The 19,758-nt window shown below is 43.5% G+C and overlaps 1 protein-coding gene and 1 non-coding gene across 2 annotated transcripts; both read right to left on the bottom strand.

Annotated features, from left to right (window-relative positions):
* Positions 1-245: 245 nt before the first annotated feature.
* Positions 246-14,243, bottom strand: CSTA (cystatin A). Its single transcript, XM_036352404.1, has 3 exons — positions 13,969-14,243; positions 3,807-3,908; positions 246-486 (listed from the first exon to the last, which is right to left on the bottom strand). Exons 1-3 carry the CDS (start codon positions 14,032-14,034, stop codon positions 358-360), a joined length of 297 nt encoding a protein of 98 aa, XP_036208297.1. The 5' UTR covers positions 14,035-14,243; the 3' UTR covers positions 246-357.
* On the bottom strand, positions 12,027-12,133 carry LOC118677793. Its single transcript, XR_004974519.1, has one exon. It is a non-coding gene; the product is annotated as a U6 spliceosomal RNA (small nuclear RNA).
* Positions 14,244-19,758: the final 5,515 nt, after the last annotated feature.

Genomic DNA, 19,758 nt, shown 5'->3' with positions numbered 1-19,758 from the left:
ATAAAAATGTTTTGTAACACACCTGATTTAAATTTGAAATGTGAGTGGAGATGGTTTGTCAGATTCTCAGCAACCAGAGGGCACTGATGGCTCATGGTGAGGGTAGTATTATTTAGCCAGTTGCGTAGGCCTGACTAATTTTTACAAGATTTCCAATTGACATCAATTTGTATGGAATTTCTGCTCTAACGCAATAACATTGATTTTGAGAAAGAAAAGGTAATGACTATTTAATGCAACAGACAGATAGTTGAAAGGATTAATTTATTTAGAAAGGAAGGTTTCTTTATTGATAGTTGCATTTATTAACAATTCCATCATTAATGGAAGGAATCCAGTTGCTTTTTGAACGTTCCACTAAAAGCCTTTCAGCTCATCGTCCTTGCTTTTGTCTGTCTGGTAACCAGTGAGTTTCAAAGACTGCTGTTGTTGAGGAAGAGGTTTGAATATTTTTATGTGAATATAACTATCATGACCTACCCGCACCTGAAAGATAAAAAAGGGGGGGGGGGAGGAGGTTTATTTGCATGGATCTAACAAGGGAGAATCTATAGACCCTGAAGACCTTGCTGCAATGGCTTTTCTGGAACAGCATTCTTAGACACGCCTTCTTAGACCCCTGGTGTTCATAAGCCTGCCACCTTATTCTATGAGAGAAAGGGCAGGTTAAAGCCATGGCAAGAGGCAAAGGCCCTAAGGAGTGTTTTATTTTATATTTGACTATAATCTGGGCACAGATAAGTTGCCTTTCATTTTCAAAGATGCACAGAGCAAAAAAACAAGTGACAGCCTTTTTGGTGATTCTGACTCCCAAACTGGCACACTTTATTTGCCACATGATTTAAGAAGGGAGAAGAAACGCAGAATTGTTCTAGGCATATACTATTAGAGGCAATAGTTAAACATCAGACTCCCTGGGTTATGCTTTTTTAATTGATTTCAGAGAGGAAGGGAGAAGAAGAGAGAAATAGAAACATCAATGGTAAGAGAGAATCATTGATCAGCTGCCTCTTGCACGCCCCCTACTGAAAACCAAGTGTACAACCCAGGCATGTGCCCTTGACTGGAATTGAACCTGGGACCCTTCAGTCTGCAGGTTGATGCACTATCCACTGAGCCAAACTGGCTAGGGCTGAGTTCTGCTTTCATAGTTATTGTTAGTTACTTCACTTTCTCAGGGTTCAATTGTCTCATCAGTAATACAAGAAAAATAATCATACTTATCCAATATATTTGTTGAGAGGATTAGATGAGATAATACAAGCCCAGCTCTTAGAACAGTGCCTGGTACATTCTACATGCTTGTAAATTTTTGGTTCATTTTATTCCACACAAAACCCTGCAAAGGTAGGTTATTATCTGCTTTGTGCAGATAAGGGAATGAAGGCTCAGAGAAGATGAGCAGCTGCAATCACACAGGTTTTAATTAGCAGGACAAGTTAAGCAAGAGTTCAAACCCAGGACCAACGCTCACAATAATTCCTTCTTACCACGCACCTTTTTTTTTTTTTTTTTTTTTTACAGAAAATGAATTTAATAAAATATAACAATTATTGTAACATTTAGAAAATGTGATTAAATTAAAACTCTACTTCAAACATCTTACTGAATGATAAAATTTTACAATCCCCATTAAACGGGCATTCATATAAGAATATCAGATATCACTGGCCCTATTGAACTTGGTAGCTGAGTCTCTGCAAAATAATAATAAGTATGGGGGGATAAGGACACATATGTAATACCTTAATCAATAAAGAAATTAAAAAATATAAAATAAAATAAAAATAATAATAAGTATAAACCACCTGCCTCTGGGTGGGTACTTGAGGAAGAACAGAGAAGGTCACATCACCAGCAACACCTTAAATCAAGAGAGTGGCTCAGAGCAAAGGGGTTAACAGCTAGACTGACAGGAAGTCTGAGGGAATTGGGGCCAGTGGCTATAATCCAATAGGAGAAATTTGATAGCAGAAGGAAAGAGTTGGGAGGGAAAAGAGGGTAGGGAAAGAAAAGGGAAGGGAAGAGAAGAAACTGGTTAAGACTGGGCAGGTGATCTTTTTTCTTTTTCTTGTTTTTTTTGGGGGGGGGGGTTGGGGGGAAGGTGATCTTAAGGGAGGAAAATTTCAAGATAGTTTTCTGATGAGTTTTTAAAGAAATACATGAGCTAATTAATATGTGAAAGTTATGCACTTAGATTAATTAAAAAGTATTAATGATCCCAATTTGGAGGAAATGTTTCTTATTGAATAAAATCATCTTTTCATTGGAAAGCATTCTTTTCCAGCTATGAAGAAAGCAGGCTCTCATTCATGTGCTCAACCCCCGGGCCTGGCATATTTCAGGAGCTCAAATTTGGTAGAACTGGCCTAATCCAGTTACATGACCCAGTTCTGTGATTTTCTCATGCTGAGCTGGTTAACACCACTTATGCTATTTCCATTGCTAAAAATATTTTTTAAAATTTTATATTTTAAGTAGTTGTTTGTTAAAGAGAAATAAGCCAGACTGTGCCCTGGTCAAATAATTTAGTAAAGATTAAGTAAATACATTTGAATGTCTGTTATTATTTTTCTATTTTTAAATTTATTTTTATTAATTTCAGAGAGGAAGGGAAAGGGAGAGAGAGATAGAAACATCAATGATGAGAGAGAATCATTGATTGGCTGCCTCCTGCACACCCCACACTGGGGATAGAGCCCACAACCCGGGCATGTGCCCTTGACCAGAATCTAACCCGGGACCCTTCAGTCAGCAGGCTGATGCTCTATCCACTGAGCCAAACCGGCTAGGGCTGTCATTATTTATTAAATCAGAATTACCATCTCCTCAATACTAAAGGACAAAAATGGCTCACAAATATCTATGGTTGACTTGTTGGACTGGTTCCCTCTCAGTAACTACACAAGTTTTTTCTTCAGTTAGAACCAGATCAATAAATCATTTACTTTATGATATAGATGTAATTAATAAAAAAATTATTTTAATGGCCCAGCTGGCATGGCTCAGTGGTTGAGTGAACAGGAGGTCACGGTTCAATTCCCGGTCAGAGCACATGTCCAGGTTGCAGGCTTGATTCCCAGTGTGGGGTGTGCAGGAGGCAGCGATCAATGTTTCTCTCTCATCATTGATGTTTCTCGCTCCCTCTCCCTCTTCCTTCCTCTCTGAAATAAATTTAAAAAAAATATATATATATATATATATTAATGTTTCACTGTTTTAAACTAAACCGTCAGTGCCACAAGTTTAATCTATTCATTTAAGTTGCAAAAATTATTTAAATTAGTCTATTTATTTGAGTTGTGAAGATTATTTAAATTATAATAATCAAAATGCAAACAGGGCAAAAATGCTTTAAATTATTTCCCCAACCAATGATTCAAGGCATTCTTTAGTCCCACTTAATTGAGGACACGAAAATCACAATGCTTTGAGGTGGAGCAAACTTTAGCAGAGCATCTGGCTCCACCAGGCCTCCAGTCTCCCTCTTCACATATGAAGCAGCCATCGCCATAAGCTAAACAGGACCTGAACTTTTATGAGATCTTTTTCTACACGACTTCTGGAAATTAAGTTAAGAATCAATATAAGAAGGCTTTCTAAATTAACAACAACAACAACAAAAAGGTATAAATATACCGTCATCTTTTAAATTTGAGAGTTTACTACTTAGGAAGTATGCTAGGTGGGCATCTTGATTTAGGACAAGGAGAAGGAACAGGTTATATGTTAGAGGTGACAGGGAACTTCACATAAAGTGAGAAATACAATATCTTTTAGTGCCAAAGTGGATGTTAAACTCTAACCTTGATGTAGTAATTTATTCCAGCAACCACTTGGGTTTTGTATTCTATGGCTTCAAATTCTTCATAAGTCTCATTTGTTTGTGCTTCAAGCTGTGGCTTAACCTTAAGAAAAGAAAAGAAGAAACACATTATCAAAACTATATTGGGTTCCATTTATGTGATTTACACAACTAGGACCTCAAGTTCCTAAATGATGACAATGAGATCTATGAGCTATTTTCATATTTGCAAGAAAGGAAAGCTCCTATCTACACTAATAAAAGAGAAACATGCAAATTAACCATCACTCCACCACACACAAGCCACACCCACCAGCCAATCAGGAGCGAGTATGCAAATTAACCCAACTAAGAGGGTGATTAATTTGAATATGTAGGTGACCAGCGGCCTGGGTCCCGGGAACATCATTGGGCACCCAGGTCACTCCAAGGTAGACCCCGTGTGGGCCCTGAGCAGCCTAGGAAGGGCCTGAGCCAGGGGGCTCCTGGGCAGGGCTGAGCCTGTGATCAGAGCTGAGGGGGCCCATGCCCTTGGCCAAAGGCTTTAGGCCTGGGCAGGGGTGAGCAGGTGATCGAAGGGAGCAGGGGCTGAGCCGGCTCCAAGGAGAGCAGGGAGCAGGCCTAAGCTGTCAGTAGGACATCCCCTGAGGGCTACCAGTATGTGAGAATTTCGTGCACTGGGCACCTAGTTTTTAATAAGATTATATGGGCTCACGAAAAGGTCAAATTTTGTTGCTTTAGGCTGCATGTACATCAACTCAATGTGAAGATATGATGGTAAGGCAATACAGTGGGGCCTTGACTTATGAGTGTCCCAACTAACGAGATTTTCAAGATACAAGCTGTCTCTCGGCCGATTTTTTGCTTTGAGTTGCGAGCTAAAATTCAGGTTACAAGCCAGCTTCAGATACCCCACCGCTAGCTGGCACAGTGAACGTCACACTGATTTGACATACGAGTAATTTGAGTTACGAGCTCCGTCACGGAACGAATTAAACTCGTAAGTCAAGGCCCTACTGTACAGTAATGTTCTGATGGGCAAAGCTGTCATAGTTATATAAGCCTTTGATTAATAAAAAAGGGAGAGCAGTAGTTACAACTTCATTAAAAAAAATCCTGACTCAAAATTTCAAACACCGCATCTCAAGATCCTTAATTTAATCACACCTGCAAGTCCCTTTGCCATGTAAGGTAACATATTTATAAGATTCAGAAATGTGGATGGCCACCATTCTGCCTATCATAGAGGAATATAAGCTTAGATGTCAGAATTCTTGAAACAAGACTGAGAAGGGAGCAGGAAAGTCTCAAATCCTATACCGAATCCTTTTACCGAATTCAAGTTTCCAGTGTAGGTCCTTCATTCCTGCTCTCAGCTGGGCCTCATCTACTAGCGGCCACCATGGTCTCTCTGACTCAGTGTCTGCTAACAGTAGAGTTCTGGCAGAGGCTGGGGTGGAGGACAGGAAGTAGCTTGCCTTGTAGGATGGAGGACAGTGAGGAGTCTGACTGCCCCTCATACAGATCTCTCAGCAATCCTCTTGGCTTTAGCCCCATACCGCACTCTCCTCTTAGTCATTGTCTGGTGCTTGAGGTAGTTTGGAGCTCTGCATGTGAATCTGCTTGCTTCTGGCTCAGACGGTCCCCTCTGTGGCTTAGGCTCTGTGTAGATGGCTCAGTCATTTTCCAATGTTCATCTGTTTTCAACTTGCAAAGTTTTGTCGGTGTCTCTAAGGCGGTCTTTACCTATCTCCTGTTGTCTTTATATTTGTATGTTTGTGCCCCTTTCATCTCAATCCTTTTCTATTATTTACTAGGAAATAAATGTGTTGTTTGCTATGCCTTATTTATTGGGACACTGCCTCCCTGCTCTTCCCTGAAGCATTTAATGTGCATACACAGCTCTGGTCAGGCCTCCAGTGCATCTAGGGTTCTCTCGAGGCCATCCAGGCCTTCCTATCAGTCGCTAAATGTTTTGAATACTTCTTTTTTGGTGGCTCAGTTTGGGTACCAGAACCGTTTTCAAAGATGAAGACATTTGCAAACGAGGCATTCTCAGACCACTTTTGAGGGGCAAACAGTTCATGGACTACCTACCACTCGTTTCTCCCGTAATCCTGAGATGGATAAAATAAGCTTCAAATGGAAAGAGGAAGAAGACAAAGAGTGAGAAAAAACCAGAAACGGGAAGAAGTGGGTGCAGGAGAGAGAGAGAGGAGAACGATGGGCAAGAGTGGAGAGAGAAATTAAGGAAAGGGGTTACTGCCTGCTGCCCCTGTCCTAACCCTCAGCCAACACTGTGTACCACTCACATTAGAAAGAGTTGGAAAGGGTTAATCTCTACACAAAACCCCAAATTATCTATTTAAACCTCTTTTACAAAGAACGGAGGTTGTGAGAAGATGACTGCTTGAGGCTGATAAGTTACTAATTATAGTTACTTAAAATTTTCAAGTCCTTGCCTGACAACTTAAGTATCTGATTTATCTGTTGCAGCTATCTGTCCTCCTTCTGGTGTCTGGTCTTTTGGTCTTGTTTTTATCACATATCAGAAGTTTTTATTTCTATCTGTCCTATCTAAATCTGTAACCTTTCCATTGTATCAGTGCAGTCTGTAAGTCCAGAGTTTTCCACGAGAGAGCTGATTTCGATGGTCCTGGTTTGCTCCTATCCGAGTGTGTGCCCTGATTCCAGGTTCGCTGTACACTTGTCCCTCGGAATCCGAGGAGCATTGGTCCCAGGACCTCCTGCAGATGCCCAAATCTGCAGATGCTCAAGTCCCTTATATAAAACAGCAGAGTACAGTATTTGCACATAGCCTGTGTTTGCATATAGGTCACCACGTGTTTCAGTCCTGTGTTTTCGGCATAGAGCTTGGCACGTGGCAAACCCAAGTTTTGCTTTTTGGAACTTCCTGGGATTATTTTTCCAAAATGTTTTTGATCCATGGTTGGTTGAATTCACAGATGTGAAGCCCGTGGATATGGAGGACCTACTTACTTATTACCTGTAAAAACTCTCCCCCTTTCCAGTAAAACAGATTTGTATTATTCTAGAGTTGGATGCTATGAACCTGAGGTGATGAGATTGAAGCTGAGGAACAGGAAAAGGGGGAGAGTAGGAAAAAGCTGCTCAGTGAAACCTGTTTCAGAAAGCAGCTTGGTGCTGAGAGGCCCCCAGAATGAGTGCTAAGGGGTGAAAGCCAGCTGGGAGTGATGGGGGGGGGGGACTATAATCTGATAGATAGAGCACCTGAATTAATCTGAAAAATAATTATATTAATTTTAAATCTTAGAATACATATACTTACGTGAACAGAGGGTTAAGTTTCTTATATGGGAACAGCGGGTTAAGTTTTTCTGTTTCATTTCTTAGGCCAGTGCACCTGCGTACTACTCCCTTTGATCCCGGGCAAAGTGATGGAGGAGGTGACTCAGCTGCAGACAATGTCCAATGCACCCAGCAAGCAAGCAGAACCATTAAGCATGGCCAGGCCGTCCCCATCAGGAGTCAAGCCATTATCTCATCGTCTGACGACCAAGAACAATAGCTGAATTCTGCATGTAGCAGCATCCGTTCCCAGCCTCACCCTAACTCCTTCCCCTTTATAATCCTGTCCCCTGCACCTTGCTGTAAGACAGGTTTTGGATGCTTGTAAGCTTCCTGTCTCCTTGGTTGGCTGGCCTCCTCAATATAAGCCTTACATGATTCAACCCTGCCTTCGTTATTGGACAGAGCTACAGGTAGCCCCAGCCCACCTGGGGTTTTCCCGGTAACAGAAGTGGTGGTCAGGAGCCTGGTGGAAAACTGACAGACCTTGAGCTGAACAGACCTTGAGTTGGTGTTCACCCTTCTCAGCCCGCCACGCCTGGTGGTGGCTGAGGCGCTGGAAGAAACAGTGTAGGTGTACTGCTTGGGCCGCAGCTAGGGGAAGGATGCTGCCAGGGAGGAGCACCTGGTAAAACACATCTACCCCAGGGCTGTTCAGCATTTCTTATTGCTGCAGAGCATGAACCTTGGCACCTTGTTCTCTGGCATCTGAGGATTCCAGCCACGCTGCACCCAACACCCAGGAGTTTATCTTATCTATAACCAGTCTGCAGAATCATTTGAATTATGCATAGTTTAGGAAAGAATGGATCGAACGGTAATGGTGGCAGCATGGATAGACCATATTTTGGGAAGTTTTAGAGAGTAAGGAAGGGGCGTTTGGGTAGCAGCGTGAAAGTACAGTGGGGCTGGTGAGAGGTGACTCGTGGGCATTTGTTGTCTATGTTTTGAGGGAAGGAGGAATTTTGGGGCAAGGCACCTGGTGTACAAGAAGTGATGGCATCTGACAGAAGAGAGGAGGGCTTAAGAAAGGAGGACAAAGTCTGAGATTGGAGGGAGGAGTGAGATCAGCAGCAGATAAGTAAACTGGGGTGTTCTTACACAGGATGACTGTGATCTTCTAAGAGAGGAACCGAGACACCGGCCGGAGGGGCCAAGGTGATGGGAGGGGTTGAGGAACTGAGGAGACATAAGGTCCAGCTCCATCTCCGTGGAGTTTCTAGAAAAGGACCAACAGGATATGACAAAGATGGTGTTCTGGCAGCCCCAAGGTTCTTTTTTTTTTTTTTTAATATATATTTTATTGATTTTTTACAGAGAGGAAGGGAGAGAGATAGAGAGTTAGAAACATCGATGAGAGAGAAACATCGACCAGCTGCCTCTTGCACATCTCCCACTGGGGATGTGCCCGCAACCCAGGTACATGCCCTTGACCGGAATCGAACCTTGAACCGGAATCGGGACCTTTCAGTCCGCAGGCCGACGCTCTATCCACTGAGCCAAACCGGTTTTGGCAACCCCAAGGTTCTGTAGTGGCTGTTTGTTGGCATGAATTCATAGATTTATAATGGGTGAGTTTTTTGTGGTTTTGCATCTTCCTTGAGCAAAGTTTCCTGGATCCAGAGTAGAAGCTGAGGAGGAAGTGGTGGCAGTGGGCATGGTCTCTAATTGAGGATTGGAATGCCACTGGCTCACCGGGTCATGGAAATAAGGGTGGAGGAGAGGATGGAACCACCCACATGGGTCCAGCCTGGGTGAGTGATCTGGTGGGCCTATGTGTGTTCTGAAGTAGGTGGTTGAATGGCATGTTCTCTGGGTGTGGGGCAGTGGGAGAGGTGATTGATGAGGAGGCTATAGTCAGAGTAGAACACACATTTGTGTGTGAGTGAGTGCCATGACATGCTAAGCCCTGGGGTGTGTCCATATGGTATGCAGATGGGGTGTTTGTGTGGAGTCCTGGCAAATGAAGCTCACGATCAGTGTATATTCCAGGAATGGTATTCAGTAATCAGGTTTGACTTAGGTATGTGTGTGTGCGTTGGTGTGGGTGTTTTATGTGTATGTACCCATGCTTGTGTAACAATAGCTCTTATTTCTAAAAATAATTATTGAAATAACATTTTTTTTCTGCCCATAAACAGTTTCAGATTTTTTACCCAATGGTTTTAATAAGATAAGATAATGGTGCAGAAGCTGTTGCTAGTAGGGTCATTCATTTGGTCCTTAATTACATATACAGGGTGAGGCAAAAGTAGGTGTAGTTGTTTGTGTGAAAAACATACTAGTACATAAATCATAATACAAGAATAAACTCTTTCGCCTACTCACAGCTCTAAACCTACTTTTGCCCCACCCTGTATTATGGCTTTTCATAGGTGAGGTATATATATACTCTTTATTTCCTTGTGTGTATCTCTTATCTCCAATCTATTTTATAAATTTCCCTGAGGGCGGGACTATTTTTATATCCTCTAAAATCCTTCTCTCCCTATAGCAATTCACACAGTACTGTGTACATAATCAATGTTTTCTGAATGAAGAGACTAGGTTTGTTATTTTATGACAACTTGTCTCCCAAAATAGGAAAGAGGATAGAAGAAGGTTGTAGCCAAGATGCTCAAATGATATAGAGCAGGGGTCCTCAAACTTTTTAAACAGGGGTACAGTTCACTGTCCCTCAGACCGTTGGAGGGCCGGACGATAGTTTAAAAAAAAAAACAACTATGAACAAATTCCTATGCACACTGCACATATCTTATTTTGAAGTAAAAAAACAAAATGGGAACAAATACAATATTTGTATTTGCATGTGGCCCGCGGGCCGTAGTTTGAGGACCCCGATATAGAGAATCTTGGAAGAGGAGGTTCCTTTCAGGTGTACTCTGGTCCCAAGCACCCTTAAAACTCTTTGGTAATGATTCTGCACTTACCATCCAGCCTCTGCTATCTTCAGAATGAGGAAACTCTTTTCTTCTCATTTCTTTTCTTCTTCAGAAATGCTCATCTTCTGAACCCAAACCTCTTCGTTTGATCTTTTTCTGACCTCATCTAACATCCCTCTTTCATTTTGATATCAAATTCCTTGAATAGGCAGTTATAATTTATTTTTTATTTTTATGTAAATTTTGTTTTTTGTTAATCCTCACCTGAAGATATTTTTTCATTGACTTTTAGGGAGAGTGAAAGAGAGAGGAAGAGACAGAGAGAAACATCGATGTGAGAGAAACACATAGATTGGTTGCCTCCCGAATGAGCCCTGACCAGGGCCTGGGCCAAAAAGGAGACTGCAACCAAAGTATGTGGTCTTGACTGGAGCTGAATCTGGGACCCTTTGGTCCGCAGGCTGACGCTCTATCCACTGAGACAAACTAGGTAGGGCTCATTTATTTTTTGATGCTTTCCCCTCTCTATGAGATGACCCTCCCCCTTCCTTCCCTTCCCTCACCAATGGGGTTCTTCTTTCAGTTGGCATTCCACTAAGAAGCTCTCTGGTAAGAACAGGGAAAGCTGATAAACAGCTCCCCCCCAAACACCTGCATTTTAACGAGTGATTTTTCAAAATAGAAATACATTAAAAAAAATCAAAGGAACAAATCTATAAGGTAAATGACTGGGACTCCCTCAAATCATACTAGGTATGTGATGTGCCAGGCTCTGCCGGGGGACCTAACTAAATTCTATAATCTTGAAGGTGTTGATTATATTTACTCACTTAAAAGTGGTTACAGTAATATCTGCCTCTTGGGATTGTTTGTGGGGGAACAAATGATATAATTGGTGTGAAAGAGCTTCCTAAACTATAAAGTGCTTCCGAATGGACTGTTCCTCTATCTTCCAACACTTAATCGGAAATTGTTCCCTAAGGCTCTCTCCTGTGAGAGAGGGAAGATAAAGGATAATTGGGAGTTTAACACCTGAGAAGCTGAACTACCACACAGTAATTATTCACCTGAAAGTAAGGAGGTTTGACAAGCAATCTCTAATCTTGTTCCTGGTCCAAATCCTATGATTATGAAAAAGTACTTAACTGGAGATTGTTTTATATGTTCCAGATATCTTGATTTCCCTAAATGGACTGGAAACTCCTTGAGGGCAGGAGCCATGTCTTACAGTCCTTCTGTATCTCCTATACTCTAAAATACAGTGCTGACACAGGAGAGATATTAGAGGAAAGAGTCATTGATATCCATTTCTCATATTGATTTAAATCTGAGGCCTGCTGCTTGCACAGAGAAGCAAATTTGCCACATGCTATCTCCCCAGGGTATCTCCCTCACCCCGTGTACTTCTCCCTGTTCCTGCCACTGTAGGATAGAAAAGGCAGGCGGTCAAATATCTGGAGATAGGCTAGCTTCTTCACAAGGTGGTTATTAACATTTTTGAATCTCAGTTTTCTCTTCTGAAAAATGGGCACGATGCCTTTCCTCCCTGCCCCAGAGGTTTTAAAGATCAAATGAGAAGTTGAATGGAGGAGAAAGCTTTTAAAACGCAAAGTACTACCCTGGCTGGTTTGGCTCAGTGGATAAAGCGTCGGCTTGGGGACTGAAGGGTCCTGGGTTCAATTCTGGTCTAGGGCACATGCCTGGGTTGTGGGCTCAGTCCCCAGTGGGGGGCTTGCAGGAGGCAGCCCACCAGTGATTCTGTCTCATCATTGATGTCTCTCTCTCTCTCTCTTTGAAATCAATAAAAATATATTAAAAAACAACAACAAAACAAAACAAAAACTGCAAAGTACCTTTCTGGGGTGATTAGCTACTGTAAATACCTCTCTCTCATTCTACTCTCTGACAAGATTGGAGCCTGAGATGTGCAGCAAGAAACACACTTTCAAATTAAATTTATCATTTAAGACCCGGCTCACAGATGGGTGTTATTTTTTTTCTTTCTTAAAAGAAATATGGAACGCTTCATGACTTTGCATGTCATCCTTGTGCAGGGGCCATGCTAGTCTTCTCTGTATCGTTCCAATTTTAGTATATGTGCTGCCGAAGCGAGCACCAGATGGGTGTTATTAACCATAAAGCCTTCTTATAGCTTCTTCTTAAAAAAAAAAAAATTGCTGCTAACCAAGACAGGCTTTTAAAAATAATTAAAATTGCCCAGTGGTTGAGCATAGACCTATGAACCAGGAGGTCATGGTTTGATTCCCTGTTAGGGCACATGCCCAGGTTGTGGGCTCAATCCCCAGTGTGGGGCGTGCAGGAGGCAGCCAATCAATGATTCTCTGTCAGCATTAATGCTTCTGTCTCTCTCTCCCTCTCCTTTCCTCTCTGAAATCAAGAAAAATATATTTAAAAAATTAAAAATAAATAAAATTTTAAAAATCATTAACATTTTCTGCATCCTCTATATTTTAAATCTCTGTTATCCCCCCCAACCCCGAACAGTTCTGATCCTTGAAGAGTCTCATAGGGATTTTCCAGGGTCAGGGCTGATTTCAGGCAAAAATTTGAAGTAAGAAATTGTGACGCCTCATCTATGCTATTTATTTCTTGTTTTCAAGTAATTTTTATGCAAGTTATCTTATTTAGTCCTTCCAGCTCTGAGATCGGCAGGGCAAGAGATGCTATCTTCATCTCACAAATGAAATTGAGAAGCTTTTGGCAGCACTTTGAGTTTAGAAAGCCCATCTCTCATAGGTCTCTTAGGATACTGTGGATCTCTGGTCCTGCAGGCCAGTGAAGTCCTGGGCAGCAGCATGGGCCTCACCTGGGAGCTGGTTGTAAATGCAGACTATCAGGCTCATCCCAGAATTACTTGAGTCAGAATCTGCATTTTAACAAGCCCCCAAGGTGATTCCTGTGCGCATTCAAGTTTGAGAATACTGACCCAATACAGGGATTCAAATGAAAGTATCAATGACTTAATATTATCATCTCCAAGAAAAAGAAAGCTCCAAGGTATGTATTTTTCAAAAGGACTCTTAGAAGAGGAATATTGAGCCCTAAAGAATGAATGGTAGAATTCCAGGCATCTGATCTCTTAGAGAGCTTTTCAGGGTTCTAACATAGGGGACCCCATCTCTTCCACTTACACAAGAAGCTGATCTTGTTGGCCCAACAGTGTCATAGAATGAAGCATCAAAGAGGCAAAGAAAGAAAGAATGGTACAAGAAAATAGAAAATGATACAATCCTAAAATAGTAATTTATATATTTTCCTTTTCATAAAATATGCAATATAATCACTTTTATTATATGGGGGATAGTTAATCAAACACTTAGAAAAAAACATATCAACTTGCTAAAAAGCATTTAGAGTTCTGTTTTCACCATGATCAATTTCAGAATCACCATAGACTATTCCACTTCTCTTTTCTACTAGTTTTCCATCTTCTAAATACTAAAAGACTAAGACATTGCCGACTTGGCCAAGTTTGTAGGAAATTTGTAAGCGGATTGCCTTTACAATGTTGTTCTCCATTCAACCATTTAAAAATATTTCTCTGCAGTGAGTTTGAAGTCTAGTTTATCAAATTGTTAATAACCTCAGACTTTAATTACACGTTGACTCCACTTGGTGAGATTAAAAAAGTTTCATCAGTTAGAAATCCTAGAATCATACATTGTAAAAGCTTTAGAGATCATCCAATAAAAAGTTCTTCTTTTACAAATGGGGAAACCGAGTCCCAGAGAAGGGACATGGCTTGCTCCAGATCATTCTCACAATTGGGGTTATCAGTGGTTTCATCTAAAAAGACTTTTAGTTGTAAAAAAGCCTGAACAAAACTACACATTTCCCAGTGTTCTGATTTTCACGTTCCCCCACATCACCCAGGGCCAACCTAGGAACTAAGATTTTGGATCAAACCTTTCCATGGGTTGCATCACTCACCTCATCAGCAATCTCCTGAACTTCTGGAGTGGCAGGTTTGGCTTCAGTTAAACCTCCAGGCATCATTTTGGCTAATTGCTTCTTTGCTGGGCAGGATACTGGAACTGAAGTGGTCAGGTAAGCGTGGAGACTCCTGTTTTTAAAGAAGGTGTTGTTCACAAGCTCCACCTACAGAATGTTTTATTTTTCTTAAAGAGCAAAGGGCACAGGAAAATGAGGATGCCTTGAGACAAGTCTTCCTGCTTCCTCAACAGAGTAGCTAACAGGAATTCAGAGGAACGAGGGATTGAGGGTGAATAGTGGGTGTGCACCAGGAGTCATGCCTTAGCAGGAGTCACACTCCCTGCATTCTCTCATGATGGTTCCATCCTGCTGCATCTGAGCAGTGGAATCTGAAGCCACAGCCAGAGTTTCCCGAAAACCTCTTACACAAATTTTTTTTAAAGGATTACTTATTAATAATGTCAAGACTGAATGTTTAGAATTTACTTGCCTTTATAAAGAAAGTAAAAAAATTCTTTACAAAGAAAGTAAAAAGCCATGGCTGGATAATTGTATTTTACATTTATTTACATTTCTAGAGCTGTTTAAAATATAGAAAAACACAAAGAATAATGCAACAAACACTTATATGCCTGTTAGCCAGAATTCAAACTTTTAACATTTTGTCATTTTACTTCTATATTTTCTGGTAGTTGTGTTTAAGAAATAAATTATTATAACACCACCCTGCCTCCCCCCCACTACAGTTTGAGTTTGGTATCCTTCTAGCCTATTTTTATATTTTGACTTAGTATGTTAAAAAAAAAATCTAGCTAAATCTTATGCTATATAATAAAAGCCCTAATATGCAAATTGACTAAATGGTGAAAGGACCAGTTGCTATGATGCACACTGACCACCAGGGGGAGTGCCGCTTAGCCAGAAACCGGGCTCACAGCTGGCGAGTGCAGCGGCGGTGGCAGGAGCCTCTCCTGCCTCTGTGGCAGCCCTAAGGATGTCCAACTGATGGCTTGGGCCTAAGCTGGCAGTCAGACATCTCCCAAGGGCTCACGGGCTGCGAGAGGATGCAGGCTGGGCAGAGGGACCCCCTGAGTGCACAAATCTCATGCACCAGGCCTCCAATACATTGTATAATATGCTTTTAAATACTTAACATGTTTTGTCACTCCATGTTTATACACAGATCAATCTAATTAATTTCCTTTAACTTTATTTTATGTTAGATCTATCATCTCTACTTGCTCTATCTTTTATATGCTATTCCATATTTTACATACTTATTCCCCTATTGATGAAGATTTTGATTGTTTCTAGTTTTTTTAAAAATATATTTTATTGATTTTTTACAGAGAGGAAGGGAGAGGGAAAGAGAATGAGAAACATCGATGAGAGAGAAACATCGACCAGCTGCCTCTTGCACACCCCCTACTGGGGATGTGCCCGCAACCAAGGTACATGCCCTTGACCAGAATCGAACCTGGGACCCCTGAGTCCACAGGCCGACGCTCTATCCACTGAGCCAAACCAGTTAGGGCTGATAGTTTCTAGTTTTTTACTGTTATAAACAATATTGCATTTCCTCCTTTTGTCCATGTATGAGGGTGTCTGCAGGCAACTTATCTAAAAGTAAAATTTTTTTGTGTGTGAATATTTATTTGTATTATTTTATTCAATTTCTGGAATATGTAACATATACATATGATAAAAGTGTTCAAAAGGAATGAGAGAGTTCAGCCACTCTATTCCTTTTCCACTCTACTCACCAGCTTCTCCTGGTCTTCAGAGATATTATTATTATTTTAAATATATATTCCTATCTAATAATAGACAAACATGGTAATTAACCATACCTCCGCTACGCTTCCCATTGGCTAATCAGGGCAATATGCAAATTAACTGCCAACCAAGATGGCGGCTGGCAGCCACGCAGCTGAAGCGAACAAGAGGCTTGCTTGCTCCAGTGATGGAGGAAGCCAAGGCTCCCGGCCTGCTGCAGCCAGGCTCTGAGCTGCACTCTAAGCAACAATGTTGCAATTATAGAAGCTAAACAAACCCCAGATACCTGCTTTCAGCCAGCTGACCTCGGAGCTGGAGCCGCAACAAAGTTTCAATTACAGAAGGTAAATAAATCCCAGAATAAAAAAAAAAAGAAAAAAAGGAGATACTGGGAGCTTCAGTTGCAGGCTTGGCCTGCCTGAAAACAGCCCTCAGCCCCTCCCTCATCCAGACTGGCCAGGCACCCCAGTGGGGCCCCCCACTCTGAAGGGGGTGCAGGCAGCCTGAAAACAGCCTTCAGCCCCTCATCCAGACTGGCCAGGCACCCCAGTGAGGACCCCCACCCTGAAGGGGGTGAGGGAGCCTGAAAACAGCCCTCAGCCCCTCACCCAGGCTGGCCAGGCACCCCAGTGGGGACCCTCACCCTGAAGGGGGTTCTGGCAATAATATATATATATATCCTATCTAATAAAAGAGAAACATGGTAATTAGCCGTACATCCGCTACCCTTCCCATTGGCTAATCAGGGCGATATTAACTGCCAGCCAAGATGGTCGCCAGCAGCCAGGCAGCTTGAAACGAACATGAGGCTTGCATGCTTCAGTGATGGAGGCTTGCAACGTTCCCTGCCTGCCTTGCCAGCCTCTGAGCTTGCAGTTTGAAACATTGTTACAAATATAGAAGCTAAACAAAACCCCAGAAACCTGCTTTCAGCTAGCCAGGATCTCAGAGCTGGAGTTGAAACAGTGTTTTGATTATAGAACCCAAACAAACCAGATACCTGCTTTCAGCAGCAGAGGCCTTAGAGCTGGAGCCAAGCCTCAGAGCTAAAGCTGGCCCAGAATAAAAAAAAAGAAAAAAAGGAGCAGTTGGGAGCTTCAGTCACCCGCCAGCCTGAAAACAGCCCTCAGCCTCTCATCCAGACTGGCCAGGCACCCCAGTGGGGACCCCTACCCAGAAGGGGGTGTGACCAGCTGCAAACAGCCATCATCCCCTCATCCAGGCTGGCCAAGCACCCCAGTGGGGACCTCCACCCTGATCCAGGACACCCTTCAGGGCAAACCAGCCGGCCCCCACCCATGCACCAGGCCTCTATCCTATATAGTAAAAGGGTAATATGCCTCCCAGCACTGGGATCAGCATGACAGGGGGCAGCGCCCAAACTCCCTGATCGCCCTGTGGCTCTGTGTGTGACAGGGGGCAGGGCCACAACCTCCCTATCCACCCTGCTCTGTTCATGACAGGGGAAGGCGCCCCAACCCCCTGATCGGCCCTGCTCTGTGCCTGATAGGGGGGAGCTCCCCAACCCCCTGATCGCCCTGTGGCTCTGTGTGTGACAGGGTACGGAGCCCCAACCCCCCCACCCCCACGGGCCCTGCTTTGTGAGTGACAGGGGGTGGTGCCTTAACCTCCCCATCGACCCTGCCTGGAGTGTGACAGGGGGCGGTGCCCCAACCCCCCAATTGGCCCTACTTTGAGCGTCACTGAGGGTGGCATTGCAACCTCCCAATCCGCCCTACTCTGAGCCTGACCAGGGGCTGCACCTAGGGATTAGGCCTGCCCTCTGCCACCCGGGAGCAGGCCTAAGCCAGCAGGTCATTATCTCCCGAGGGGTCCCAGACTGCGAGAGGGCACAGGCCTGGCTGAGTATACTAGAGGCCCGGTGCACAAAAATTTGTGCACTTGGTGGTGGGGGGGGGTGGGGTCCCACACTGGGGATTGAGCCTGCAACCCCGGCATATGCCCTGACTGGGAATCTAACTATGACTACCTGGTTCATAGATTGATGCTCAATCACTGAGAGATGCTGGCTGGGCAGAGACATTCTTTACACATACAAATCTGTACTAATAATAGCCTAGGCTGTCATGACCTAAATGACCAGATGGACAACTGGTCACCAGGAAGTGCATGGAGCACCTCTTGGCCCCTCCCCTGTGGCCCACAGGCTCCTATTATAGCAAGGCTGGCGGCAGGTGGGCGGGGGAATGGCAGGGGGGTGGGCAGCAGGAGGGGGGCGAGGCAGACATGGCAGCTGAGGATCAGGCCCAGAGAGAGGCCTGGAGAGAGAGGCAGGGCCTTATCCGCAGCCTCAGCGGCTGCTGGCAAGGCCCGGAGAGAGAGAGAGGTGGGCCTGATCCACAGCTGCTGCGGAGGCTGCGATCAGGCCCAGAGATAGGCCTGGAGAGAGAGACAGCTGTCAGCAGGGCCTTCTGGATTTCCCAGAGGAGCCAATGGCTGCTTAGGAGGTGGAGCTTTTGATGCTGACAGGCATAGAAAGCGACCAATCAGAACCTAATCTGGGTGAACTGCGAAGGCAGAACCTAAGGTGGGGGCTGAGGTGGGGTTTTAAGGGCAATAGCTGTTTAGTGTAAGGTGTAAGAGAGCGGTTCAATTTTTTAATAACTGGTTTGGCAGCATAGTGCATATGGCTGGCTCTCAGTCAGATATAGGGATTATGTATTTTTGTCTACAAAGAGCATCTCCTCCTGCTGAAAAAGGCTTTCCCCCCATTTTAGCAATCCTATCCTATATAATCTACCTATACTAATAAAAGGGTAATATGCTAATTAGACCAGGTCAACTGGCCATCGTCCAGTCGTCTGATTTTCTTCCCTACAAAGCCATGGTGGTGGGGGTCAAGGCAGAGGCAGTTAGGGGCGATCAGGCTGTCAGGGGAGAGCAGTTGGGGGCAATCAGGTCAGCAGGGGAGCAGTTAGGGATGATGAGGCAGGCAGGCAGAGGTGGTTGGGGGCAATCAGGTAGGCAGAGGCAGTTAGGGGTGATCAAGTAGGCAGGCAGAGAGGTTTGGGGTGATCAGGCAGGTAGACAGAGGGGTTAGGGGCAATCAGGTAGGCAGGCAGAGTGGTTAGGGGCAATCAGGCAGGCAGGCAGGTGAGGGTTAGGAGCCAGCAGTCCCAGATTGTGAGAGGGCTGTTCAATTGGAGAGGGTGCAGGCTGGGCTAAGGGAACCCTCCCCCCACAATGCATGAATTTCATGCACCAGGACTCTAGTATGTAAATAATTAATGGTACACCAACATATATACATGTGAGCATATACTTTTCTTTTATAAATGGTACCCTACTACATAAACTATTATATACTTTGCTTTACCCCTAACTGTATATTTTGGATATTGTTCTACATTACTACATAGAAAGGTGTTTCATTCATTGTAATGTTTGGCAGGTGCTTGACAATTCTTGGAGATATGTAGGTATCTTGCTAGATAATCTAAGGGGTGCTGTGCAGATGGCTGTCCATGGAATGTCCCCATCCGTGTATTGAGAACAGCAAATGTGGATGACATGGTGCTCACTCAAGAGGTCACAAGTTGTCTTAAGACTTTGGCTCAGCTCTGGCTACAGAAAATCCCTGACTTCTTCCTGTGAACTTCCCAAGTCAGGCCCTTTCAAACAAAGGCCTCCAACCTTTTTTCAAGGCCACAGCCCATTCCTCTGTTCACCACCTAGTCCAGGTGATCCTTACCTAATCTCCCCAGTGGTCACATGGCTAACTTCAATGAAGCTTATGCAGATGTGCTGAGAATGAAGGTGGGATTAAAGTAGCTAAAGTCAAAAAGTTTGCATGCTGTGCCTGCCCAGGACACCCTCTGGGTCAGTGGTTCTCAACCTTCCTAATGCCACAACCCTTTAATACAGTTCCTCATGTTGTGGTGACCCCCAACCATAAAATTATTTTTGTTGCTACTTCATATCTGTAATTTTGCTACTGTTATGAATTGTAATGTAAATATCTGATATGCAGGATGTACTTTGGCAACCCCT

The sequence above is a fragment of the Myotis myotis genome, unplaced genomic scaffold (genome assembly GCF_014108235.1).
Source record: "Myotis myotis isolate mMyoMyo1 unplaced genomic scaffold, mMyoMyo1.p scaffold_m19_p_2, whole genome shotgun sequence".
Taxonomy (NCBI): domain Eukaryota; kingdom Metazoa; phylum Chordata; class Mammalia; order Chiroptera; family Vespertilionidae; genus Myotis; species Myotis myotis.
This window is presented reverse-complemented; position numbering and strand designations above follow the sequence as displayed.